Source organism: Saccharomycopsis crataegensis, assembly GCF_037102585.1.
Source record: "Saccharomycopsis crataegensis DNA, jcf7180000000087, whole genome shotgun sequence".
Lineage (NCBI taxonomy): Eukaryota > Fungi > Ascomycota > Saccharomycetes > Ascoideales > Saccharomycopsidaceae > Saccharomycopsis > Saccharomycopsis crataegensis.
In genome coordinates, this window is record NW_027043831.1 from 231,120 (window position 1) to 257,013 (window position 25,894).

The window sequence follows — 25,894 nt, forward strand, 5'->3', positions numbered from 1 at the left end:
GAGGTTCTTCGTATTTGGCCCGGCGCTTTGTTTTGTTTGAGGATGCTGCTCTGCAGCTAAGTGGAATTGAATCCCTGGCAAAACCGGCGTTCTACGAGAGGTAAAGGACAGCCAGCATACAACGAGAAGAGATGGATGGATTTTACATACTTTCAAATTTATATTATGCGTTGTGTTTGAGATACTGAGTTACTGTTCCTTAATAACATATCTCATTACTTTTTTGCGTTCACTATTTATTCCATTTATTTATTATTTTAAGTATACTGATTGCTCCCCCCCCCCAAACCATTTTTTTTATTTCAGTTAGTTGGTTCGTTTGATTTCAACAAAAAAAATGAAAATGAAACAAATGAACAACAACATATATTATCGTTCACTTATACATCCCCTATCTAACACAAAACTTGTCCAAAACAGTAGTCGTAAGAAACCCCCCTTACCATTCGGTGTTTCTCAAATCTCTTGAAACAAAAGGTGCGTCTCTTAGCCTGCAGCCCAACGTTGCATGCTAAATCCGCTTCTGGAAGACTCGTATACGTACGTACTTTTCCCGTCTGAGTAACTCAATAATTGGGGGATTGTTGTTATTAATGTTGTTTGTTTTTTTTTGTTTTTTTTTGCTCATAATATTCTTGGAGAAGCAACTCATATGCTGTTTTTAACTAATACATTGGCACTGCCTTGATACTGTTTCAACAACTTCAACAACTCAACTTTGAATTGGGGTCCCAATTTTTTGATTTCCCCCTGGTGGCCCTTCCGCTCTTTTTCTTCATCGGCTTTCAAGAATATATCAACCTCTTTAGAGTCGTTGGAATTCACCCTCTCGAGCTGCTGTAAGTCCGCATCGAATTCTTGCAAATCTCTATGATCAATGAGCCCCAAATCAGAAACGTCCATCAACGCCACTTGGTCCAACCGGTCCCAATTCTCTTTGATAAAATCGTTTTTATTGTTGGATTTTTTATCCTTTTTCATTTTAAGATTCAGTTGCATCAGTTGTTTCAATACTTGCTCGGTTTTTTCCTTGATGATCGATGCCAACTCTGCTTTCAATTCTGTTTCGTTAATGACGGAAACTTGGTTCACCAATTTCTCCATATCGAACTTCCCATCTTCTAGGGATTCGTTCTTGAAATACCTGAGTAAATTCACAATATTCCCGGCCCACGAGCCAATCGATTCGAAAAACCCTTCGGTGTCATTGACGTAACTCTCATGAAGGAACTCAATGAAGAAATCTTGGTATTTCGTGAATACCAAATAGATGCTCAAGATAATTTCGTTCGAGGTCAACATGTACACCACGTCGTAAAGTTGTTCCACTAAATTGATAATATCATCGACAAAGCTTTGGAACACCCTTACAATCCTCTTGAACGATGGGTTTTTGGAAAAAATGCTCACCAACGGCTCGAAAAACACTATAATAAAATCTTTGAGGAAATTGTTGAGGTACGATTCGGACCAAAGTTCGTCCATCACCATCTTATCATTCTTTCGGTTCATTAATTGAAATAATTTCTTTAAATCTAGGTATAATTTCGCTTGTGTAGTGAGCTCTTCCATGAGTTGTTGCAGGTTGGTCTCATTTTTCATTTTTCTTGATTTCAAAGTATCAAGTTTTTTCGAGGCTTGGTAACTTTCATAGATCACCGGTTTTAAATGCATCACTTTCGTAACCTCACCATTCAATTTTTCATTAAATACCACTAATAGAATCAAATCATTGTCATTTTCATTCAGTCTGAACTTTTCAATGATCAGTTTTTTCAATTCATCGTTATACTCATTCAATTTCAAGAATTCGTTGATGGTATCAAAGATCACCGAATATCCTTGGTCCTGCTTGAGCAACTTTTGCTCTAATAATTTCACCTTGTTGTTTAAGTCATTGATATCCGAGGTTAGCACACTATGGAACAACACTTGAATGAACGATCTATGGGCATCCTTATTTTGAGTATTATCATTATCGTTGGACTTCCAGGAAAACCATTTTGTCGGGGCACTGATTCCCAAGTTCCGTGGTTGATAGAGGAAAAATTCAAGCAACCGTCTAATCATTGCCATCGGATTGGTCAATTTGAGGATTTGTTGAACAATAGCATAAGGAAATAAAGAATGGAATTTTTTGACCTGGTTGAATAGTTCATAAGTAACCGCATCGCTGAATTTCTCCGTTGACCCGCCAACTGACCCATCTAGATCGTTGGTGGTGAAAAATAAATCATATACCAATGATGATAGTTTAAGTTTGGTCCATTTGATCAAAGTCTTCATGATCGGTGATAATCCTTGGATGTTTTTGTTAAGCTTGAATTCCACGAGCATGCGAAACATCGTTGATTTTGAATCCCCAGAGTTCAAATATAACGAATACTGTTGTAAAGTTTGCGGGGAGAAATTTTTTTCTAAATAGACCTGGTCATCAGAGTGTAATAATAGGTTCTTGAATTGTACTAATTCATTTTTCAATTTTAAATTAATTAAAAATATTTTTTTTTGGAAAATTAATTGATTCTTGATAGTCAAATAGCTCACATATTCTCTCATTTCAATGTCCTTCTTTTCTTCATCGGTTAAATCATGGTAATTCTTAGAGCTTTCAAATAAAAACTCCTTCATTTCAATACAGTTGGCAATTCTGGGTATTTGCAAAAGTGCAGATAAGTAGTTGTTCAACAACACTCTAAGTTTTTCACGAGGCAAGGAGTAAGTGGTTGGATCATTGGTGGCGGTAGATGAAGATCTTTCTATCCCAGAGTTTGTAGACAGCGCATCACAATAGGAATCATTATCAAAACTGGGAGTTCTTGGAGTGCCAGCCGCTGAATTCTTCAATGACAATTTGCTAAACTTATGCTTTATACCATCGGGACTTTCGGCATTTAATACACCACCACGCAGGTTCAATGAAGGTGATGATTTCATATGTTTCAATTTTCCCATCTTTGAACTTTTTTTAGTTGACGGGGCGTGTTTTGTCAAAATATATGTCAACAAATCTTCGGCTTCACGACTATTGAAAGTTGACTCATTCTCTTGGTTGAAGAATTCTTCGATATCGATTGACTGGGACATCCCACTAGTGGTATTATTATTTCGCACCACGGTTTCGTCGTACACATCCTCATCATCTTCGTTTGTTTCCTGTTGTTTGTGATGGTCATTGCTAAACACGTTTCCAATTAATGTTCCGTGTTTAAATTTCTGAGGCAACTTTGGTAAACTGAGATTAGGATATGTCTTTTTAAGTTTAGAAGCGAGGATTTTAAATGCTTCGTACGAGCGTAAGACTAAATATTCTCGAAGAATCTCGTCATCTGAAGAATCTGTCTGCTTATCCTTGGTGGCTAGGCTCATTTTGTATTTGACAGAAATGATAAACTCATAGACTTTGGAATGTTTATTTGGGAAAGCATCGTTGGGCCCGGTGACATTAAGAAACCCTAGACCAATCTTAGTTCCAAAAGTTCTGTTGTTTGTGTGGGTGGTAGTGGTGGTAGTAGTAGTAGTAGTAGTAGTGGCGGGGACATGAGCAGAAACACCAATAATATTTATGGCATAGTTGTTAATGAATCGCGGATTATGAATCTGGTTCATGATATCTTTTTTGGTGAGCTTTAATAATGAAGCGGTATTGTCATCTTCTGGATCATCATTTTCCAAATCATTAATATAGTTTTCTAAATTCTTGGAAATTGATTGATTCAATTGATTACCAGTTGTATTACTATTATTATTATTATTATTATTATCCTTGTTAGTGGTGCTTGGGTTCACATCATAATATTCATGTTCTTTGATGGTACTCAATGAACTACTGAAGAAAAGTACCAACACTCTAAAGATCTTCAAGCTTAACTTTCTTCGCTTCGTCAATTCGAAACGATCGGTGGAATTGCTCAAGTTCTTGGATAAGATGTAGTTATAGAACGGCATTAGTTTGTACTTCAAGTATTTGTTATTATTGGTATGGTCGAATTGGGACATGTACCGTTCGATTTGTAAGTCGAGTTGGTCTGATTCATGGTTGTTGACATGCGGTTTCATGAGTTTGTGTTCCAGCTTTTTGAAATCAATTTTGGAGTCAAGACCCTGTAGATACGGAAATGTTTTGAGGAAGTTCATGAAAATGAACTTGATCAATGGATAAGTGTCATTCTTGGTGTCCAACACGATGTCTTCGAAGTCGGCGGCTTCCAGGGTGCTGAAGGGGTACTGTAAATTGGAGAGGAACTGGGTGTGGTCGTGCCAGAGGTGGTTGAATTCATCCTGTAATTGGAGGTATAGTAGCTGGTTTTTGAGGTTGTGATCTTCCTGTGGGGTGAGGGAGATCATTTTTGGATGGTGGATTGTTTGTTGGTTGATGAATGGAAGACGAGACGGATGTTATTTGTTAGTGGAGCGCTGTTGTTTATTTTTTGGGATGATGGGGGAAGACCCGCGGCGGTGGTGCACCAAAACTATTTGGTGGGTGGAAAATATATATCTTTGTTACATATTACAAGTATATTGTATTTTATTAGATATTATTAAATATTATTTCACACTGTATATTAAGCATTGAATGTCGTGTAATATACATTGGTGGACGGATGGAGGAAGAGTTACGGTGTCACTTACTACTTTGCGTGAGATATTTTATTTGTTTGCGTTCGATCCAATTAATCATCCATGGATTGTTTTATTAGTGAACACCGTCTACTACCGTATGCTACGATCAATGATTTACACGAATGGTAAGGGATGAGGAGTGATAATGCTGTGCAGATAATCATATATGATATATATAATATATAATATATAATATAACATACACACAATTAATATAGCGGAACTCACAACGTGGTGGAATTCTCAGAGATCAACAAAGATTTCCCGTCGCCACTAACAATCGTAGGAGAATCGCCCAACTCAATCGGGAGGGCAGGCAGGCAGGCAGGGAGTCAATCGTGCCACCACCACCACCACCGCTACTACTGCTGCTACTGGCTACTACTGGCTACTGGTTATTATTATTATTATTATTATTATTAACACGCAGAGGATCACCAAGCACACTAGCATCCCAGGGTACACACATAATCCACACCACTCCGACAATCTTCAACTTTGGCACATGTAGTATAGTACATCTATTATATATATATATATACACACATATCATATACTACTTTACATTATACACAGCAAAGTACCAAAAGCCCCTCGTCTCTTCACCCTGGCGACACCTTCATCGCCGCACATCATTTTTATATGTATACCACCTTCATCACCATCACTACCCTAAATCCCCCTGATGGAATATGTGCTTGGCCCCTATATAAGCATCCGCCATTTCCTCAAAATTCCCCCTCTTCAAATTATAAAAATCTCGAATATCCTTTCAACATATAATCATCATATAATCATCATATAATCATCATATAATCATCATATAATCGTCATACATAATACATTCATACATTCACACATACATACATACCATCACCATCATCATCACCCATACAACCATAAACACATACAATCATAAAATAAATACCTACAAAACAATTACCAATGTTGGAAAGCAAAATCAAATCGATATTTGCTATCCATCAATCTGATGATCAAATCAGAATACATCCCACCTCCCCAGAACCCATAGACCTAGAGAAACAATCATCACACAATGTCACCACCGTAAAACACAACGACGAAAACAGCAACAATAACAACAACCCCTATTTGGTCACTTGGGACTCTCCTCAGGACCCTAAGAACCCCAGAAACTGGACCATGGCCGCAAAAATCACCATCACCATCATGACCTCCCTTGATGCCTTCATCACCTCGTTCGCCTCCACCACTATCTCCCCAGCCATGGAAGAAATCTCTGTCGAATTCGGCTTCCCTACAAATGAAACTTTGGCCTCGTTATGTGTCAGTATCTTCATTCTTCCCTGGATCTTCGTCCCATTGGTAGTCTCGCCGTTATCTGAAATCTATGGCCGGAAAATCGTCCTCTTGGTTTGCACTTGGGGTTTGTTCTTTTTCAACATCGGGTGCGCCTGGTCTCAAAATACTAGCCAACTCCTTGTCTGTCGTTTTTTTGCCGGATTCTTCTCGTCTTCCACTTTATCGGTCGGCCCTGGGGCTTTGGGCGATGCATTCGATAATAAATCCAGAACTAAAGCCACCGGTCTTTATGCCATCGCCCTCGTCCTCGGTCCAGTGATTTCCCCAATCATTTCCGGGTTCGTGGTCCAATATAAAGGTTGGCGTTGGGTCCTCAAAATCTTGACCATCTTGAACGCCGCAATTCTTGTCCTCAACCATGCTTTCCTAAAAGAATCGTTCGAACCAATCCTTCTTGCCCGTAAAAAACAACAATTGATGAAGAAAGACCCGGAAAATGCCGAAAAATACCATACCGCTTACGAATTAAACAACATGAATCTTTCCACATGGCGGTTCTTGCAAATCAACATCAGTCGTCCAATCCTTCTTCTCTTTTACCATCCAATGGTGTATGGGCTTGGGGCCTTCTTGGCCTTCACCAACGGGTTCCTTTACCTTATGATCGTTATTTTCCCAACCGTGTGGGCTTCCCTCTACGGGTTTTCCATGGGTATCTCTGGTCTCATGTTTGTTACTATGGGTATTGGTTTCCTTCTCGGTATCGCCTTATGGACCCCCTCGATCGATTTTTTCGTCAATCGCTCTCTCAAGGCCAACAATGGCAAACTCAAACCAGAATATAAATTGAAATTGCTTTGGCTCGGGGGAATAATCGCCCCTGCCGGAATGTTAGGGTTTGGTTGGTGTGTCGATAAGCACGTCCACTGGATTGTCCCATCGATTTTTGCCGCGATCTTCGCCTTTGGTACCGTCAACGTTTTCCAAATCATCAATAATTATTTGATCGATATGGATCCGGCATTTAGTGCCAGTGCAGTGGCAGCAGCAACGGTTTTCAGATCGATTTTTGGGTTTACTTTCCCGTGAGTATTTTTTTTTCTTTTTTGTGATTATTATTATTCTCCCCCAACCTTTTTTTGAAGTCAAAATTACTAACCATTCTTAGACTTTTTGCACCTAAATTCTACGCCAAATTGAAGTTTGGATGGGGGAATACCTTCTTCTTTTTCATTGGGATGATTCTTGGGATACCATATCCTATATATGCTTATTACCGTGGCGAAAAATTGAGAAAATGGGGTAGCAAAAAACTTAGTGATTTTAACGATGCATTCTATAAGAAGTTGGGATTACAACCCCCATCAATACCGAATTTGGAAGGCTGTGAAGATGAAGATGAAGAAGAAATGGAAAATGTCGCTGCAGATGAAAGCAAAGAAATTGAGAAAGAAGGACATATCATTAATGATGCAGCGGTTCCTCCGCCATCGCAAGATTCACATGATACAAAGTTCACCCAGTCTACTATGACCACCACGTCGGTAGGATCTATCTAAATATATATATATATATATATTGTTCTATTATTTTTATTTTTTGCCCAATCTTTGAAATTCTTTTTCTATTTTAAAGGCATTGCCTAAAACTGAGCTAACCAGGATACCAGGCTGTTTAATTTTTCCCATTGCTAGTTTCTACATTTTTTTTACACAAATTGTTGTGTTACATATATTATATATTTAGAAACAGTCGTTTTATTTTTTAGAAAAACAGAGAAATAAGAGTATTGCTATTGTTTAATGAATTATTATTTTCCTTTTTTTTTTTGATTTATTTAAAACATATATATATTGCTTACAAAAATTGTAGGTAGTTTGTACCATCATGAGCACCAGTAAAATTTTCCCGAGGGTTTTTTTCCTGAGGGTAAAAATTATTGTTGATGCCTTTATCATGTCTAATAAACAACTTGGGATTAACTTTCAACATCATTTCAAAAAACGACACGATATTATTATTGGAACATTGTTTAGCCTCATCTGAATCCTCAACATACAGCATCTGAGAAAGCTTGGTGAGTCCTGGGATATTATTTTTCCCGATATCCAAGTTTTTTAATCCCGGAATTGTGCAGGCTTCAGCAATCTGTTCCAACAGAACAAACTTGTTTTCAGATAAGTCTAAGTTTTCCAATGATGGCAAATTTTGGGATTCTATATTCCAGGAAGTAAGCGAGTTCCTTCCAAGGTGGAAGTTCAAAAGACGAGGAAAATCCAATGGAAGATCAATAGATTCCAATTCATTATTGAATAGGTTCAAAATGAGGAGATTTGGAATGGCGTTGATATTTTTAAACGATTTGATCTTATTGTTGCACAAGTGTAGCTTTTCCAAGTTTAACAATTCGCTCAAATTTGTTTCAATCTTTGTAATTCTGTTATAGGCAAGAGTCAATTCCCTCAAAGCAGGTAGTTTCAAATTTGTTTCAATCTTTGTAATTCTGTTACAGGCAAGATTCAATTCCCTCAAAGCAGGTAGTTTCAAATTACCAATCATAGTCAATTCATTACCACTCAAGTCTAGCCTCTCCAATCTAGGCAAATCTAATTCATCCACATCAACTCTGGATATTTTATTTCTCGCAAGATTCAATATTTTCAAGTTTGAAACTGATTGAAATGCCTTCATTGATTTTATGGAGTTCCAGCTTAAATCTAGCTTCTCCAATTGATTGAAATTTGTAAACGTACTATTGATTTCAGCTATTTGATTATTCATGGCATCAAATTTCTTCAAACTTGTCAAGGCTTCAAAATTCTCAAGTTTTTGGAGTGAGTTAAAGCTTAGATTAAGATTTTCCAATGAAGGATAGTTCAAAGCTTGATCAATACTCTGTAAATTGTTTTTACTAAGGTCCAAAAATCGCAACTTGGGAAATGAGCTGATATTTTCGAACGAAGATATTTGATTGATTCGCAAATTGAGATCTTGCAAATTTACCAACTTGCTGAAATCACAATCGATTTTTGTAATATCACTGAACGATGCTTCCAATATTTTCAAATTAACCATATTATCCAATCCGTTGAGATTAGAGAGGACATTGCTAATTAATTTCAAGGACTCCAAGTTTGTCAAGTTTTCCAAATTCTCAGTTGTGCGAAGGCCAGAAATATAGAGAGTTAGACGCTTCAAATTTTTCAAATTCCAAGATGGAATATTTGACGGCAATTCTTTTAGCTTAATGCTTAAAGATCTCAAATTTTTCCAGTGTCCAATCACTGAAAGATCATCCATTTTCGGTACCCAAAACGAAGCATCTTTCAATTTTTTGAACCCTGCACAGTGTTTCAAGTCAACTCCTTCTGATATACAGTTAAAGAACTCTAATTCCGGATACCGTTCACTTGAAAAATGCTTGACTGGGGTCTTTGATGCAACATTGATTCGCTTCAATTTAGGAGCCTTTAGAAATTTGAGATCTAAAGGTTTTCTTTTGTCATCACATTCCATTTGAAAGTCTTCCAAACTGGGAAATGTATCAGCAAAGGGAATTTCGTCAAATTTATCATTAAAATATAAATGAATTGCTAATTTCTGCAACCTTGTGCAGTTGAATCCTTCCAAAAAAAACGTTTTAAAACTTGTTGAATTGTACACAATGCGTAACTCTCTTAATGGGTTATTGATCTTGATGTCCGGATAACCCGGAATTTTTGCTCGTTTCAACTTTGACATATCATTAACAATAATATTGATCTTCTTTACGGCATTTTCAAGCTCTATTGATCTTTTTTTAAAATCTTCATCCTCAAACTCACAAAACCCAATGTTTTCAATATCAAAATCAACTGACTCGACAAACTTCGCCACCTCTTTTAGTTCCACCAAATCCTCAATTCCAAAGACTAGCTGATTCCTCAAATCGATAGGACATTCTTTCTGTTTATAATATGTATAATTTATAGATATTGAAGAAAAAATGGTGCTGCCAATTAGTTCTTTCCAAAATCCGTTATTGGTCTGATTATAGATCTGCAACAATGAGGTCTTACTTTTTATATCACAAAGCTTGAAAATCTTTGAGAGGACCTCATATGGAAGCAAATTGAGGTGTTTAATATCAGATTCTCCCAATACATTGGACGTTGTTTGGTGACTGTAACTCATGTTTGGGGTGACTATGGAGTTAGCTAAAGAAGCTCTGTGACAGATTTTTTTTTTTTTTTTTTTTTTTTTTTTTACAGATGTCAATTTCCTGGAACAGGAAACATCGTAATCAGCCATGAGGGTTGATTATTGCAACAGTATTCGCGGAAGGATCGATATATATAAGTAATATATCTACCACCAATTTGTTTTTTCCCTCCTAAAATGAGTATTTGTTCATAAAACAGATGAAAGTTTTGACAGATTTTTTTCCACCTGATTTCTCATGTGCAGATCGAAATTCCATTTCCCCCTCCTAGGATTTCTATTTGTTACACCCATAAGTAAAAATAAGTGAAAACAAAAGATACAAATACAAGGAAAAGCACTAATATATATATATATATATATATATATATCAATACAAATACAAATACAAATATAAATACAATTATAATTATAAATACTAACAATAATATGTCTGTCAATTTCGTTTCTCATAAATTATGTATGGTCAAACCATACCCTATTGATTTCTAATATTCTCGACACTAGTCTTCAATTTATCAAGTTTCCGTCTTTTGGATCCTGTAATGCAATCACGACCAATATCCTTGCGTTTATGTCCCAAAGGTATGATAATTCCTCTAGCTCCCACTTTCAATTGTCTCTCGATGCGTTTCAGATTTTTTTGGGTTACTTCCGGAGAGTTCTGTTGTGGTTTTTGACCCAATCTTCTTCTTGGTTTCTGATTCTGTTTTTTTCCAGAAAAAAATGTCGGATCAGATTTTGTAGGTTTTGAGGATATTTTTGAATTAGATTTCTGTATCTTTCGCAATGTCTTCGGTTTCATTTTGAGAACCACCTTGTTGCCAGAAACTTCCACATTGGTTTTGGGGGGCTTTTCAGTCATCCTGTCTTTAGAGGTCGGGATAGCTTTTGGTCTCGAACTCTTAATAGACAATGCATTTGATTTTGCAACCTTTTTTTGCGAAAAATTGGTTTCCAAGTTCTTCTTTTTTGGCGGTCTCCCAATTTTTCGGCGAGGCGGATCTTGTTTAAGTTTCAATGTAAGTTTTTTTGGTATTGACTTAAAAGAGTTTCTGTTGACTTCTTCTCCTTCTTTGTTCTTGTTATTAACCAACTTTAACAGCTTAACTTTCATTTTCTTTGTTACCTGTTTTTTTGTATTTGGTCTCTTAGTAGATCCCAGTGGTATTTCTAAGAGATTATCCAATGATATCCTCGGAGCATTCCTTCTTCTCTCAAGGTTTCCTGCAATTATATTACAGTGACCTTCATTATATTGGTCCATTGGATTCACTGCATTCCAAAAAAACTCCGCATCGACATGTTGGGGAGGAATTCCCGTTTCATCCTCATATAATCTAGCATAAAAGTAATTAAAGTAGTGGCCGGTAATTCTCGCTACCCGTCTAACAATTGCCTCTATCAATTCACCATCGAACTGAAATGTCCCCCAAAAAATCCGTTTCAATGTCCCAATCAATCTATTCTTAATTAATGGATGTTTCCGTATCCATGTGGTGGTACGCAAAGTAGTTGGATCCTGTTTTGTTTGTGGAATACTCACCACTTTACCATATAGCAAAATGTTCAACTTGCTGGCAACTTGCTTCACGACCTGTTCGATTTCTCCCACAATGATTACATCTAGTTGTAACAAACTTGCCATATCACGTAATGTTGCTTTTGATCCAAATGCTCTATGCAGTGCTGTTTTCCCTCTGATCTTGGCACGTTTCTTCTGATTTATACTGTGTCTATACTCTCGTAGCTGCTGTTTCAATTTCTGAAAAAAATTCTTCTCATCAAGACCTGCGAGGAATTGTTTAGTATAACGTTTTCGAACGGTTTGTTCAAATTTGCTCGATTTGCCGGTGAAATGATCCTTATACTGGTCAATCACCAGCACAGTGACTTCCAATCTCATATTATATAGCTCTTCAAGCAATTGAACTGTGTCCTCGGGAATTACGTCATCTTCTGCCTTAACACTCCGAGAGACCTCATCCAAAACCCTATTTATATCAGCATCAACATCTTCTGGTCCTAAAATATATTTGCGTTCGTGTTCATTAGAATTATCATAATAGAAATAAAATGCTTCATCAATATCAAAATCAGTAGATCCTGCAACCTTTTCTGAGGTATTGGCGTCATCAAATTCCCGCTCCTTAGGCCCGCTAAGATTCGCTTCATTCAATTGGGTATTTGTGCTTTTCAGTTTCTCGCTCTGTTTTGTTTCAGGATCAATATCGACGGTCATTTCGGGATCATTCTCTACCAGAGTCTGTGATCCAGTTATATCATAAGTCTGACCCTCAATTGAATGATTCATTTTCACTGGCTGCTTATCCTGTATTTGCTGCAACGTTATTGTCTTTTCCTTCTCTGAACTTTTCCTTATTTGAAACACCATTCTGGTTCTGGTCTTATTTGAGGGACTGGTCAACAAAATGTCAAGTTCTTTATCTGAAGTTTCTTCAACCTTAACCACTGGGCAGTCATCAAGAATCTTGGGTATATCAGAATACTCGTTTGATTTGTCTTCATTGCCCATGGATATATCTCTACTATTTTTCTTCTCACCTGAAACCGGGGTCTTGGAAACCGTTGTAGATAGTAGTGACGATATTATTTCGTCATTCGAGCCTTCTTCAATCTTTTCAAGGATAATATCTTCCAGATAGCTTTCCCCTATTTCCACATTAGAGAATTCTTCATAAACGGTTTCGGTATCTTGATTCTTATTACAATTGTTCGAGGAAAGATCAAAACAATGATTTTTAGGGACCTTGATTTCTGGAGGATTCGAAGAATTATCCCTCAAAATTTTCGACAACTTTTGAAGTGAACTATCTATATTTTGATCAAAGGTTTTCGATGACTGGTGTTTTGCAAGAAATCTAGCACAAACTTCCGGTGATAGTGACAGAATTTGCGATATTCCTACATACGATAGCGAGTCTTCGCCAAATAACACCACTGGAACCTGATCTTCCTCTTGTTTTTTATTCATCTTGTATTGTAAAGATAACTTTGGAATTTTACTCAATATCAGTATACCAGAATGAGAGTTCAATTGGATTGAATTTGGGAGGCTTAGAAGTTTTTCATTGGCAATGTGTGCTGGCCATGGTGGCAGTCCCCTGCTAGAAACTGGATTCAAAAGGTTAGAAATGATTCTTTTATTTATCTAAAAAAAAAAAAAAAATGCAGGTTTTCCCAAATCAAAGATAAACTCACCGGATACAATATCCCCAGGCTGAAGTTTGGACAAGTCAACCATGGCAATTCTAAAGCTGTGTGTGGAGCCGACCCGTGAAGCTATGTTGATGTTTTTGGCATCATCATTTATAGATGATACACCTGAATGTTTAGGATACAAAAAGAAAAAATAAACATTCGCCTATCATCACGTGTATGATGCTTCTTGAGAGAAACGTTTGGATCTCCAAAGAGTTGTCGTTTGACAGATTTTGGTTCGAGCTATTGGTGTATTGAATGATTTTCTTGAATTTTCCTTTCGTGGTGTGGTAATACTTTCATAGAATGTTTCTGTAAAGAATTGGGAACTGTTAAAACAACATCGATGACTTTTGAATATCTATTGAGGGTGCTGCACCTCATCCATCTAAAAATTTTTTTTTTTTTTTTTTTTTTTTTAACAAAACTTCACTATCTAATTCATAAAAACTTAAAGCCAATAAATCTATTTATATATATTTATATAATACAGGATAAAAAAGAAAAGAGCAAAACGAGCAATAAAAGGGTGTACAATAACTAATATCAAATACACAAGGAATAAAAAAAAATGGTTCAAGAAAGTCTAACTGCCGAAGAAATTGAATATATCGTTGAAGAAGCAAGATATGGTGAATTAGAATCCCTCCAACAAATTTTCCAAGAGATCGATCATAAGCTTCTTCTAAACATCAAGGACAATGTTACTGGTTCCACTTTGATCCATATGTCTGCTGGTAATGGATACTTGGAAGTAGTTAAGTTCTTGCTTTCATTATGTGATTCTAAAATCGATAAAGAAGAATTAAAAAATTTTGTCAATTTGAAAAATGCCTCTGGAAATACTGCCTTACATTGGGCAGCATTGAATGGACACTTGGAAATAGTGAAAGTTTTATGTGATGAATACGAAGCTGATCCATTCGTGAAAAATGATGTGGGTCACGATGCGATCTTTGAAGCTGAAAATAACAATAAGGAAGACGTTGAAGAATACTTTTTGCAGAAATTCTCATTTGATCCTGAAGAAAGTGATGGCGATGAAGACGAAGATGCCGAACACAAATCAAAGGATGAGCCAACCTTCAAGGCCGGTTGTGAAATCGAGAGTGTTACTAAGGAGGCTATCGCCGCCAAGGAAGAGTTATTGAAAGAAAGACAGCAGCAGGAGGAATTGGCAGCTAAGACAGAAGATTTAAAGATATGAAAAAATTAACCCTTCTTGAATTTCATTTTTCTCATGGTGATTGGTGCTGTTAAGGTTGAGAGTTATTTATTTCTGATTCAATGTCTAGAAAGCATAAACATAAATTAATAAATGTTAACTGTAATGAATTAGTTAATGTGCCCTTCAGAGACACTTCTCTTTTCTATTGTAAATAGGTTGGGATTTATTGCACTGCTGCATTGGGGCATCGACCCAAGGTCATGGAAACATACGGGTAACGCGTTTTGACTGTTCCTAAAAACAAAGAGATGAGCACAACCATCAACTGAAAATGTCAATATAACGCCGATAAGCTTTTATCAATCCAACATTAAAACTTTTTTGGCTGTCATAATACAGACATCCAGAAAATAGTCTTAACATAGAAAAATATTGATTTTTCTCTCCTGAAATGGGCGGAAATACTTCAATATTGGCTCCAAGGCTACTTTCGAATGCGATTTCGTTATCATCCTACGTGGATATTCTCGACCAAGTCAATTTCGGCAAAACCATCCAAGATAACCGATTCCTTAAATCAATACAATGTTCTGACTCTAAAAATAATGGGGAATTACTTTTAATAAAGTTGTTTATTAAACCTGACACCATTAATAACACTAATGCCGATGAAGCTGGCGTTTTAGATTTGCAATACTGGATAAAAATTCTAGACAAACAGCGATCTATTTTATCGAAAATCTCTGGAGTAGTTCCTTTTAGCAAAATTATTGAAACCAGCAGAGCAGCGTACTTGATCAGACAGTATTTAAACAACAATCTTTATGACAGACTAAATACTAGACCATTTTTAGAAAACATTGAGAAACTATGGATAACATATCAATTATTGAATATACTTACTGAATGCCATGAGAATGGGGTTTATCACGGTGACATAAAAACTGAAAACATATTGGTAACAAGTTGGAATTCTGTCTTTCTAACTGACTTTGCATGCTATAAACCGGTTTATTTGCCGGAGGACAACCCGGGAGAATTTGTGTTTTATTTCGATACTTCCCAGAGAAGAAATTGTTATTTATCTCCCGAAAGATTTTTATCAAAAGATCAAGTACCTACTAAGATTGATTTTGGAAATTTATCCGAGAGTGATCGTTTTGTATTGGAAAAAATGGATATCTTCAGTTTGGGATGTGTGATTGCAGAATTGTATCTTGAAGGAGGTTCCATTTTCACGTTATCTCAATTATTTAAATATAGAAATGGCGCATATTATCCTAACTTGGATAATATAAATAATGAAAACTTGAAAAAAATGGTTCAAAGTATGATCAGCTTGGACCCAAGCAATAGAAAGTCGGCAGCAGAGTATTTACAAGAGTTCAAAGAAATCTTGTTTCCAAGCTCCTTCTACTCATTCTTGGGTGACTATATCAAAGACTTGATTTATATCAATAATATTGAAGGTACATATAAGGAATCTAGTGGACGGAAAGTCGGTGTTAGAATAGGGGACGACTATTATGATGACAAACTTAAAGAATGTGACCATCGGATCATAAAAATGTATTCGGAGTTTGATAAGATATGCCACGCTTTAAAGCTTCAGTATAAATATTATGATGAAACTTATTCTGCGAAATTTCATGGAAACAAGCGAAAGCTCAATGAAGTACCATTATTCCCCCTATCTTTCAACTTAAAAGGAATACCTAAAGGCTATATCATGAAATCATCTAGATATGTTGCCGCCCAGAATAGCTCTGTTGATTCTAACAATAGTGTGGCTTTAATTCTCTTAAACATAGTGGTCTCCTCCCTTCGAAATACCCATGTCGCTTCGTCCAGAATCAAGGGGGTAGAATTGTTGGTGGCATTGAGTGAAAAAATCCGTGATGAAGAAAAATTGGACCGTGTCATCCCTTTTTTGATGTCACTTTTGAGTGATGACTCCATAGAAGTTAGAATGATTTCTTTGAAGGCGTTAGCACAAATATTTTCAATGGTTGATGTAATTACCCCTATCAATGCTCTAATATTCCCAGACTATATCTTTCCAAAGCTCAAAAGTTACCTCACCAGAGATTACTGTTCTAGCTATGAAAAAATGTTTTTTGCTGTTATACTACCCAATATTGCGTTAAATGCTGTCCGATTTTATGATATGGGACAGGTTCTTAAATCAACCACTGATTTCCTTAACCTCAATGAAAGTATGGTTGACACATTGGACTTGGAGAGTATTAACCCTGAAGATGAGTCTCCTGGAGATTCCCCTGCGGTTTCCAGGACCTCGCTAATGGAATGGATTGAATTATTCACATTAGTGGTATTAACTGGAGACGAAAACACCAAGATTTCTTTTCTATCTGATATTCATGTTTTGTGCTCAGTGATCAGTAAGGAGAAAACGAATGATATTGTATTGAGCCATTTGATCACTTACTTGAATGATAAAAGCTCTTATTTGAGACTAGCCTTTGTGGAATCTATCATCGGTATTTCGGTATCTGTTGGTATGGTTAGTTTGGAACAGTATATCCTTCCTTTGTTGATACAATCATTATCAGATTCTGAAGAGTTCATCATCATTCAGGTATTAAATAATTTAACTCAATTGGTAAACTTGGATCTTATTAGCAAAAAAATCATTTGGGACCTCACCAAAATTATATCCAAGTTGATTCTACATCCAAATGAATGGATTAGGCAAAGCTCACTAATTTTCATTATTTCAGTGACGGAAAAGCTATCTTTGGCAGATGTATTTTGTACATTGTACCCTATCATTCGACCTTATTTCGAATATGATGTTACAGAGTTCAATTGGGATACATTATACCCATGCACAAAAAAGCCAATTTCTAGACCCATTTATAATCTTGCCTTTAGCTGGTACTTGAGGGCAACAAATACAGCATTTTGGGGTGGTAAAGACACTGCAAAGACTAAAAAATTGTCTGCTGAATCTAATAATAATGATTTATCAATTACTAGATCAATCACCGGAATCATCTCCAAAGTTGCAATAAGAGATCGACAAAAATCTTTGAATAATGGATCTGCTAGTGATTCTGGTCGAATTTCGACATCTGTCAATGGAACTTCCATCCAATTGACTAATGAGGATAAATTGTGGGTGAAGAGATTGAAAGCTTCAGGCTTGCAGGAAAATGATTTATGGAAAATTTACGCTTTAAGAGATCATATTTCTAAATCAGCCAGGTCCCAAAACATCAAGACTAAACCTGCCAATGTCATTACTAATATTCAGCAATTAAAAGTCTTTCCTAGAAGCGTATTTTTAGATATTGTTTTCAAATCACCAGAAGATTCACATTTTAGACCCTTGCCTGGTTTTGATATTCATCACCAAAATGCAATTGAAGTCGTGGCTACCAGTAAACGCAAAGATAATATTATTCATTTGAGCCCTCAAATTAATGACAGGCCTTTTGATTCGGAAAGTATTTTTAGTGGAGTATCACAAGCGACAAGTGCTTGGAATACAAACTTGGTTCCTCCAGTTTCTGAGGGAACCGGCGCATTATTGGTAGCAATGCGGAAGGCGACGCCGTCCCTCTTAACGAATCAGGAAAATATTTATGGTGAGCTTGACAGTATTCATCAAAATTTATCCGCAAGCTCCTTAGATGTTGGGTCTATTACAAAATCTTCAAAACTCAATACTGCTATTGTTCCATCGATGACCCATACTTATACAGGAAATAATGAAAATATCTTAAGATTTTTGGAACACTACGACTTTTCCATTACTCTTGATCATTATTATGAGTTTGGACCTTCGATAAATTTACCAGTAGGAGAAAATTCTCACAATATTGATATCAATAATAGTCAAAGTTGGCCTCCAAAAGGTATATTAGTGGCACATTTGCTAGAGCATAAAGGTGCAATCAATTGCCTAAGCGCGTCGCCTGACTTCTCCTACTTTTTATCCGGTAGTGAAGACGGCTATTTGAAGATTTGGGACTCTATGAGATTGGAAAGAAATGTTACAAGCCAATCGCTTTTGTCAATTAACTTGAAGTCACCGGTGAAAAACATCTGCTTTATTGAGAATAGAGATTGTTTTGCGGTGTCAACGAAATCATCAATTAGGATTTTTAGAGTGTCCTTCTCTTTAGGGTCGCGCTCAAACAGAAATTCCAGTAGAGAGCATTATAAAATCAAGAATTTAGTGCAAATCAGATCGTATAGCTTTTTCAAACAAGGAGAATTTGCCACATCTATGGGTTTTGCTAATGTTGATAATGTCCCTCTATTAATAGTTATCACTAGCCTTTCAGAAATTATAGGAATAGATATCAGAACAATGAATATTGAATTCACTTTGAAAAATCCTCTAAGATATGGTTCAGCTACCACTTTCTGCATCAACAAATTGTCAACTTGGATCCTCGTTGGTACTAATAAAGGATATTTGACTTTATGGGATCTCCGATTTAAGTTGAAACTAAAGAGTTGGAGATTTAATGGCGGGAAATCGATTAAAAAATTAAGCAGCGCCTTCAATACTTCCAAGCACTCATTTTTCACATTACTAAGTGACAACAATGGATTGTCAATTTATGATATGTCTAAAGGCAATATTCAGGAGATTTACAATGCAGCGTCGGGAAATAGACATAATGAATCATCCAAAAAGACTGCTTCTACCTTGGTAGAATGTCCTGAAGATCAAGATCAAGATTACGGCGAGGTTTATGCCGGGGCCAATGACGACGATACTCAAAGTGACAACGATATGTTTTCTTCTAGAGCTGGTGACTTTTCTTTTGATGAGATTGATCAGGTAATTGGTCCAGAAAAACTTGACGATATTATGGGCAGAGATAATGATAAGAAGCAAATTGAGAACCATATGTCTGCGTTTACTGAATTAAAAATTCCTACCAGCTCCCATAAAAAGCAGTTGTATTTGTTCAGCAGTAATACTTACAAACATAATATTATGTTCTGGGATATTTTCCATTCTAATAATTCAAAAGTGGTCAATGGTCCTAAAAATTCGCAGGACTCAAGGAAAAAAAAGGTCCGGCCGACATTAATTTCTTCAGCCCAAAAAGAATCAATAAGAAATCATCATGCTGTTGTCACAGATATGACTTTATTGCATAAACCTTTCTTTATGGTAGTTTCTGGAGATAGGAATGGTGTCATCAATGTGTATAAGTGATTGTTTGCTCAAGGTTTTACAGATGCAACTAATTTCAAAATAATTGCCTTTTATTGTTTATCATTGATATAAACTAACTATTTAAAAGTATTCTTTATTATTTAATTGAAATAGCTATCGACCATGTAATTTGTCATATTAAAACCTCCCAAAGTCATGACCAACCAGCAAATCATAAATATTGGTATTGGAATTAAAATGAATTCAGTTTTAAGTAGGAACGGCAAAATATTGTATCCGTAAAAACTGTTGATCGAATAATACGACAAAGTTATCAAGTATAATGTGTTACCCAAAAATCTGCTCAAGAAGTTATTGAGTACCAAAACTGGTAGTAAAATGAACTGTACCAAATATAGGTTGATCCAAATAATTAAGAAAGAGTTAGCATGAATATCAAAACAGTAAGCCCATTCCAAAGTTTCCTCAGATGATAATGAAGCAGATGAGTCTGGTTTATTCAGGTTGAAAAAGTTCCCAGCCTTAAACATTAAGTATTGTAAAAACCCTAGCACCTTATTGTTGTTGTTTATATTGAAGGAAGAGCCGCCACTACCGTACAATTCACTCATGTAGTTATTTTTCCTCAAAAATTTATTGACCAAGAACCAATTTATAGTAGCAACGATTATCCCCACTACGTAAAAATCAACCACCACCATGTATAATATAAGCTTCAATATACCGAGAAATTTCATGTTGTACGTGATCCCCCAAGCAATGGCACTAATAACAAGAAAAAAACTTATAAGAATAATGAATGATGGATCATCACGATGGTAATAGTTTTTGGTATATTTGTGGTAATACAAACTTTTGTAGACCTTCTTTGGCGAAAAAATCAAATAGAAGATTTCCCAGATTGATTTGTCAAAATCCAACGTTGGTGGCTTCAATACACGTTTGAAAAACACGGGAACTTTAAACTTGAAGAATCTAGTGGTGCGTTTGGCAGATTCCGCAAGAATATTCCTACTATATGATCCGAATCCCCCTGAATTACTTCCGGTGGTGGAAAATGACCCGCCATAAGGGTGCTTGCTTTGGCCATAGATGCCACCATTATTGGCGCCGCCCGTAAAATTTTGTTTTCGAAAATTGGAATAGGACGATGAGGCAATGGATCCCGGACCTTGATGACGCGGTATATTGCTTGGTGAGAAGTTTGAATAAACAAGAGAATCTACTGAATTCCTGTTGTTTTTAATTGATGGGTCATTGTTAAAAGTGCTTAAATTTTGACTGCCATTATTTCCTGATACTGACTTTGCAGCCATTGTGTTGATGATTGATGTTGTCTCAGAGCTTTTTTCTCTAAAGATGTGTTTGTTTTTCTTTTTTAAATGTTCCTCGTTGAAACCAAAACGAATCAATAAATTTCTATTAGCAGGAGTACTTATTCAAATTATGCCGCAGTGCATTGTTCTGTTCCAAACACCTAAACCAAATCAAAAAAAAAAAATGTGAAAAGCCTTGCGCGCTCATAACACTAATAACCAGTCAGCAAGGTCTATCTATCGATATTCTCTGCATTTAAAATGCTGTACACAAAGAAAGCTTACTTTCAAATTATATAGTACAATTCATATATATGAAATAAATAGAAAAAAATTCAAGAAAAAAAATATCCCAATATCAATCATCCTCATCCTCGTCATCTGCAATTACTCTTCTCTTTTTCGTAACCCTAACAGCTTCTTCATCATCCTCTTCATCATCTTCATCATCGTCGTACTTCTTCTTTCCACTTTCCTTTAACTTATTTAATCTTTCTGATCTGTCCAATTCATCTTCTTCATCATCGCTTGCTATTTCTTCATCATCTTCGGCCACAAAGTCGTCGTCTTCGTCTTCGTCAAAATATCCTCCAGATCTCAGTCTACCGCCTGTTACATGACTTCCCTCATCATCATCATAGTCATAATTATAGCTAGATGTAGTATTTCTACTAGAAGTTCTGCCTGATCTTTCCATTCTTTCTTCCTCCATTAGTTTTCGTTGTTCCAACCTTCTTTGGTTTCTAATAGCCTCCTCTTCTGCCTTTTCTCTTTGTCTCAAAACTTCCTCAGGATCAACGTCAAGTAGCGCTTGGTTGACTGTATCTGATCTAGAATTCTTGGCCTTTATGTAGTTGGTTAATCTTTTATGAATTTCAGAACTAGTAGATGATGGAATAATTTTCATATTTTTACCGAAAATACTGTCTGTTTGGAAAATTTCTAGAGCATTATGACGAATAGTCAAAAAATGGTCGGATGTCAGATTTCTCACAATATCAAATATTTCTTTTCCTAATTTCAAAGATAACGATCCATCAGACCATTCCACAAAGTGTGCATTTGATTGTTTGAAAGCTTTATCCCCAGAAGTCCCATATTTCCATCTAATCATATTCTCTGCAAATAACTTTTCCATTGTTCTGTCTTCATGACTGAGATGGGAGCTTTCCAAAATTGACTTCTTGAATTTCGTTCCGTCAAATTGAAATGGATCGACATTAAGAAATGCTGGCAAGCTGACAAAATATATGTCATCATTTTCAGATCTGTTGGAGACTGGGTGTTTAGGCAAGTCAAGGTCAATGGCGTTAATTTCACGTTGTTCAACCTCCTCCTCCTCATCATCCTCATCTTCATCAATCTGGCCTGCGTCTTCGTCTTCATCTATGAAAGCAGTTGGCTTACTGGATGATTTCAGAACAATTGGCCCTTCATCACTTTCCTGGTCGCTATCATCACCAAACAAGTCATCCATATCACTTCCCTCATTCTGTTCTCCATTATCCCCCCTATCTTTGACCTCACGATCCGTTTCCGATTGGTAATTCGTCTGTTCTTCTTCCTGTGAGGACATCTCTCTTTTTCAGAAACAAAAAACTATCAGTAAAAGATAAAAGTTCACTATATATGGGAGAGCGTAGTGCACACATCCTTTCACTCTGCGAAGAAATCGTTTTTCTTTGTTTTTCTTGAAAATTCAAGATTCCTGCGCGACACCCAAAGGCTTACCCGTGCTCAGTATTTATCGTGGGTGTTTTAGTGTTTTTTATGGTCCATGCCCCAAATAATAGAACTAATGTCTAATAAATACCAGATTATGTCAATATTCAATTGAAGAATGAGATTTCAATTTTATCCTTAATGATTTCCTTCAAGAAGCACCATGTTTACTCATAACAAATGATAGCTCAATTCACTACAACGTTAATTCTTATAAATAAATCTCCACAAGTATAGATAATATTCAATATAAAAAAAAGGAAATAATCAACCTAAGCCATTTAAGACAAAGACATGATGGCATTGACCATATCGTTATTGTTTTCCTTCAAAGCCTTAACAGCCTTAGCTCTGGAAACATTAGTTTGAGCAACGACAATCTTGATGTCTTCTGGGTCAACGCCAGTTTCATCAACTTCTTCTTCTTCTTCAGCTTCAATCTTTGGAGCTTCAGCAGCAGCTTGCAAGTCAGCTTGAATGGAGGCTGGGCTCTTGTCAGCAGCAGCAGCTTGGATAGATTCAGCAGCGTTCTTGAGAGCTTCTGGAGAGTTTTCCTTCAATTTAGCTTGAGCTTCAGCGGCTTGCTTATATCTTTCAGCCAAGTTTTCCAACTTAGCTTCACCGAAGACAATGTAAGTACCAGAGGCAGACTTGAAAACTTCTGGTCTGTCGATGCCGAAAACTTGGTTGCCCTTTCTCTTGAAGGTAACTCTGGAGATACCTTCAACCTTCTTGAGGTTCAATTTGGTGAATAACTTTCTAGCCTTCTTTTCGTTCTTAGAGAAAACGGAAACTTCGGCACCGGCTGGGATTTCTTCGAGAGACATTGTTGGTTTATTTATTTGTTGTTGTTGATTTATTAATAATCGGATATGGTGAGTTAGTAAAACAAACCAACAGTCGATTTTTCAAAAAAAAAAATTTGTCGACACACAGTGGTATTGTCATTGGGGTCACCCGGTGTTTTTTATGTTACATGACATGTACATATTCTAATATTGTTACACGTCTCGACCTCTTTAATGAAATATTTTGTGTTATATACTGATCTCAAATGAAGCATACAACAAAATAATTTAAATTTTATAGATATCATCAACTATTGCACTTCTCAGTTCTGTTGAAACTGTTAGTTTGCCATACTTCCTGATATATTGTGTGCGTTACCCTTCTATAATACTGAGGATCCTTTTACTCTTCGCTTATTTTTTCTTGAAAATTTAAACCCCCTTAACATTGCTTAGCAAATCTCATCAAGTGCCTTTCTTTCCTCCCTCATAGAGTCTATAAGTGTCCCCGTTCATTATGCTGAATAGAAACGAGCCAATAAACAATGCCGCTATTAGTGTTATTACACACTGTGCTTCCAAGCTACAGTCCTCCATGAAAGAGATTTTAAGACGTGGGATCACATCCCAGGAACTAGATAATATTTTAGTTACTTTGCCAGAAGGTGACAAGAGAAAGGGTATGTTTTCCTCTCGCGAGTTCAAAATAGCGGTTTTGATAAAGACTTTGTACGAACAAGGAAGGATGTCCACGATCGATAACATACTCTCATGTGATGATTTTGATTTGAAAAAAGCCATTGGTGACCGTAGTTCAGCAAAAACTTTCAAGGTTTCAGATGCTGATTCAGAATCTGGCGATGTCAAGGAATTTATTGCTAGAAACCATAGCAAGTTCCCGCCACCGCTCCCTTCCACCATTAATTCAAAAGAGTTGAAGGATCAACTTCATGGAGTTAGTAGATCGGGTTTGTCCAGCATGCGGTTGGTGTTCTTGGGCACGTCTGTGTTAACCTCGTTGATTACTTCTATACTATGGGAGTGGTTTCCTTCCTACGGGCAAGACGGACTAACGAAGCTAACACAGTACCTTATCAAGAACAGTCAGCTAACTAAATGGTGTAGAGTTTGTAACTTGACTATGTTTCTACCAGACGAAGACACCATTACTCATCTTGATAGTCAGGTATTGATAGACACTTTCAAGGCTTACGTTGGAGCATTGTCAATTGAAAGCAAAGGGGAGTATTCTAACATCATTCAATGGTTAAAAATCTTATGCATCCCTGCTCTCAAAACATTCATAGATTCCAATGAAAACATGGAATCGTTGGACGACTCACAGGCTGTTACATATGCTGCTCGTCCAGCTTTCCAACAAAGATCTACTCCAGAAGCACAAAGCTTGGTCGGAGCTCCTATGCCTCCGCTCGTTGAGTCCCAGCAGCTCCATTTAAATGGAGCCCCTGTTATTATCACTGATAACTCTGCTGTTAGATCTAATATTATGGGTGAACTATATGCCATGATAGGAACATCAGCGGATAGACCCAGATACGAAATAACACCAAAACAAGGACCATACGGTGTTAATTACTTCTATTGCGTTTTGTCAATTGACAACGTATTTTTGGGATCCGGGTCCGCAAGTAACTCTAAGTTGGCCAAGAGACTTGCAGCGCAAGATGCCTTAGATAATAACTATGACCTCGTTCTAAAGTATCAAATTCCAACGAAGAAGAAGAGAAGTTATGCCATTATTCCACAACCTGTTTATAATGCTAATAATGATAGCCAATTTGGCACGGGATACAGGTTGAATGAGCAAGATCCTTACAAACGGAGAAGAACTGAAGAAGGATTTTAAAGCAACAAAAAGTTTGATATCAATAATAGCCGCCTCACACTGCATTTTGATTATATTCCGGTGTCTAACTGATCGTTGTGGACCTTGAATTTTCGTCTGAATCTCTCTTGCTTTTTTCTTTTTTTTATGTATATATTGGTTATTTCTGGTCTTTTTTCTCTATTGCATCTATACTATTTTTATTGGCATATTCCATTCAGTGAATCGTTGAAAAAGCAAGGCTTATAATGATAAGTTGGACGTCTATTGGAAGAAACTGAGAAATTAGTTATATCACAGTGTGTCCGTGTGTGAGTTTGCTTTCTATTGTTGATATGTACACAAGCTTTTTAACATCCATTAGATCAACAAATGGATGCTTCCATAGAAGCTTCTCCTCTTCCTTTGAGTTAATAGCTCACTGGAGAAAATTATTTTCGATGCCAAGTTTCTACAGGGTCTATTATTAATTTATTTACAAAATAAGGTAGGTAAGGTTGTGCAAAAATTTTTCGATATGTAAGCCATGACGTAAGAATTTGTTATCCGGGGCCATGCTAG

General features: G+C 36.5%; 10 protein-coding genes across 10 annotated transcripts; 4 read left to right on the forward strand and 6 right to left on the reverse strand. All coding sequences in view use genetic code 12, as the record gives it.

The window, feature by feature from the left end:
* Positions 1–648: 648 nt before the first annotated feature.
* DASC09_053000 (uncharacterized protein) lies at positions 649–4,347 on the reverse strand (the record flags this gene model as incomplete). Its single annotated transcript, XM_064998899.1, has 1 exon — positions 649–4,347. One exon carries the CDS (start codon positions 4,345–4,347, stop codon positions 649–651), a length of 3,699 nt encoding a protein of 1,232 aa, XP_064854971.1.
* Positions 4,348–5,568: 1,221 nt separating this feature from the next.
* DASC09_053010 (MFS transporter) lies at positions 5,569–7,466 on the forward strand (the record flags this gene model as incomplete). Its single annotated transcript, XM_064998900.1, has 2 exons — positions 5,569–6,992; positions 7,076–7,466. The coding sequence occupies 2 exons, from the start codon at positions 5,569–5,571 to the stop codon at positions 7,464–7,466; spliced, it is 1,815 nt and encodes a 604-aa protein (XP_064854972.1).
* Positions 7,467–7,764: 298 nt separating this feature from the next.
* DASC09_053020 (leucine-rich repeat domain-containing protein) lies at positions 7,765–10,080 on the reverse strand (the record flags this gene model as incomplete). The annotated part of the gene is made up of 1 exon (XM_064998901.1): positions 7,765–10,080. The coding sequence occupies one exon, from the start codon at positions 10,078–10,080 to the stop codon at positions 7,765–7,767; it is 2,316 nt and encodes a 771-aa protein (XP_064854973.1).
* Positions 10,081–10,585: 505 nt separating this feature from the next.
* DASC09_053030 (uncharacterized protein) lies at positions 10,586–13,372 on the reverse strand (the record flags this gene model as incomplete). Its single annotated transcript, XM_064998902.1, has 2 exons — positions 10,586–13,242; positions 13,330–13,372. The coding sequence occupies 2 exons, from the start codon at positions 13,370–13,372 to the stop codon at positions 10,586–10,588; spliced, it is 2,700 nt and encodes an 899-aa protein (XP_064854974.1).
* Positions 13,373–13,900: 528 nt separating this feature from the next.
* YAR1 (Yar1p) lies at positions 13,901–14,536 on the forward strand (the record flags this gene model as incomplete). The annotated part of the gene is made up of 1 exon (XM_064998903.1): positions 13,901–14,536. The coding sequence occupies one exon, from the start codon at positions 13,901–13,903 to the stop codon at positions 14,534–14,536; it is 636 nt and encodes a 211-aa protein (XP_064854975.1).
* Positions 14,537–14,948: 412 nt separating this feature from the next.
* Positions 14,949–19,700, forward strand: VPS15 (ubiquitin-binding serine/threonine protein kinase VPS15; the record flags this gene model as incomplete). Its single annotated transcript, XM_064998904.1, has 1 exon — positions 14,949–19,700. The coding sequence occupies one exon, from the start codon at positions 14,949–14,951 to the stop codon at positions 19,698–19,700; it is 4,752 nt and encodes a 1,583-aa protein (XP_064854976.1).
* A 101-nt stretch (positions 19,701–19,801) lies between these two features.
* GMH1 (Gmh1p) lies at positions 19,802–20,977 on the reverse strand (the record flags this gene model as incomplete). Its single annotated transcript, XM_064998905.1, has 1 exon — positions 19,802–20,977. One exon carries the CDS (start codon positions 20,975–20,977, stop codon positions 19,802–19,804), a length of 1,176 nt encoding a protein of 391 aa, XP_064854977.1.
* Positions 20,978–21,335: 358 nt separating this feature from the next.
* LEO1 (Paf1-complex subunit LEO1) lies at positions 21,336–22,553 on the reverse strand (the record flags this gene model as incomplete). The annotated part of the gene is made up of 1 exon (XM_064998906.1): positions 21,336–22,553. The coding sequence occupies one exon, from the start codon at positions 22,551–22,553 to the stop codon at positions 21,336–21,338; it is 1,218 nt and encodes a 405-aa protein (XP_064854978.1).
* A 427-nt stretch (positions 22,554–22,980) lies between these two features.
* EGD2 (Egd2p) lies at positions 22,981–23,526 on the reverse strand (the record flags this gene model as incomplete). Its single annotated transcript, XM_064998907.1, has 1 exon — positions 22,981–23,526. The coding sequence occupies one exon, from the start codon at positions 23,524–23,526 to the stop codon at positions 22,981–22,983; it is 546 nt and encodes a 181-aa protein (XP_064854979.1).
* Positions 23,527–24,004: 478 nt separating this feature from the next.
* Positions 24,005–25,354, forward strand: DASC09_053090 (uncharacterized protein; the record flags this gene model as incomplete). Its single annotated transcript, XM_064998908.1, has 1 exon — positions 24,005–25,354. One exon carries the CDS (start codon positions 24,005–24,007, stop codon positions 25,352–25,354), a length of 1,350 nt encoding a protein of 449 aa, XP_064854980.1.
* Between the last annotated feature and the right edge of the window lie 540 nt (positions 25,355–25,894).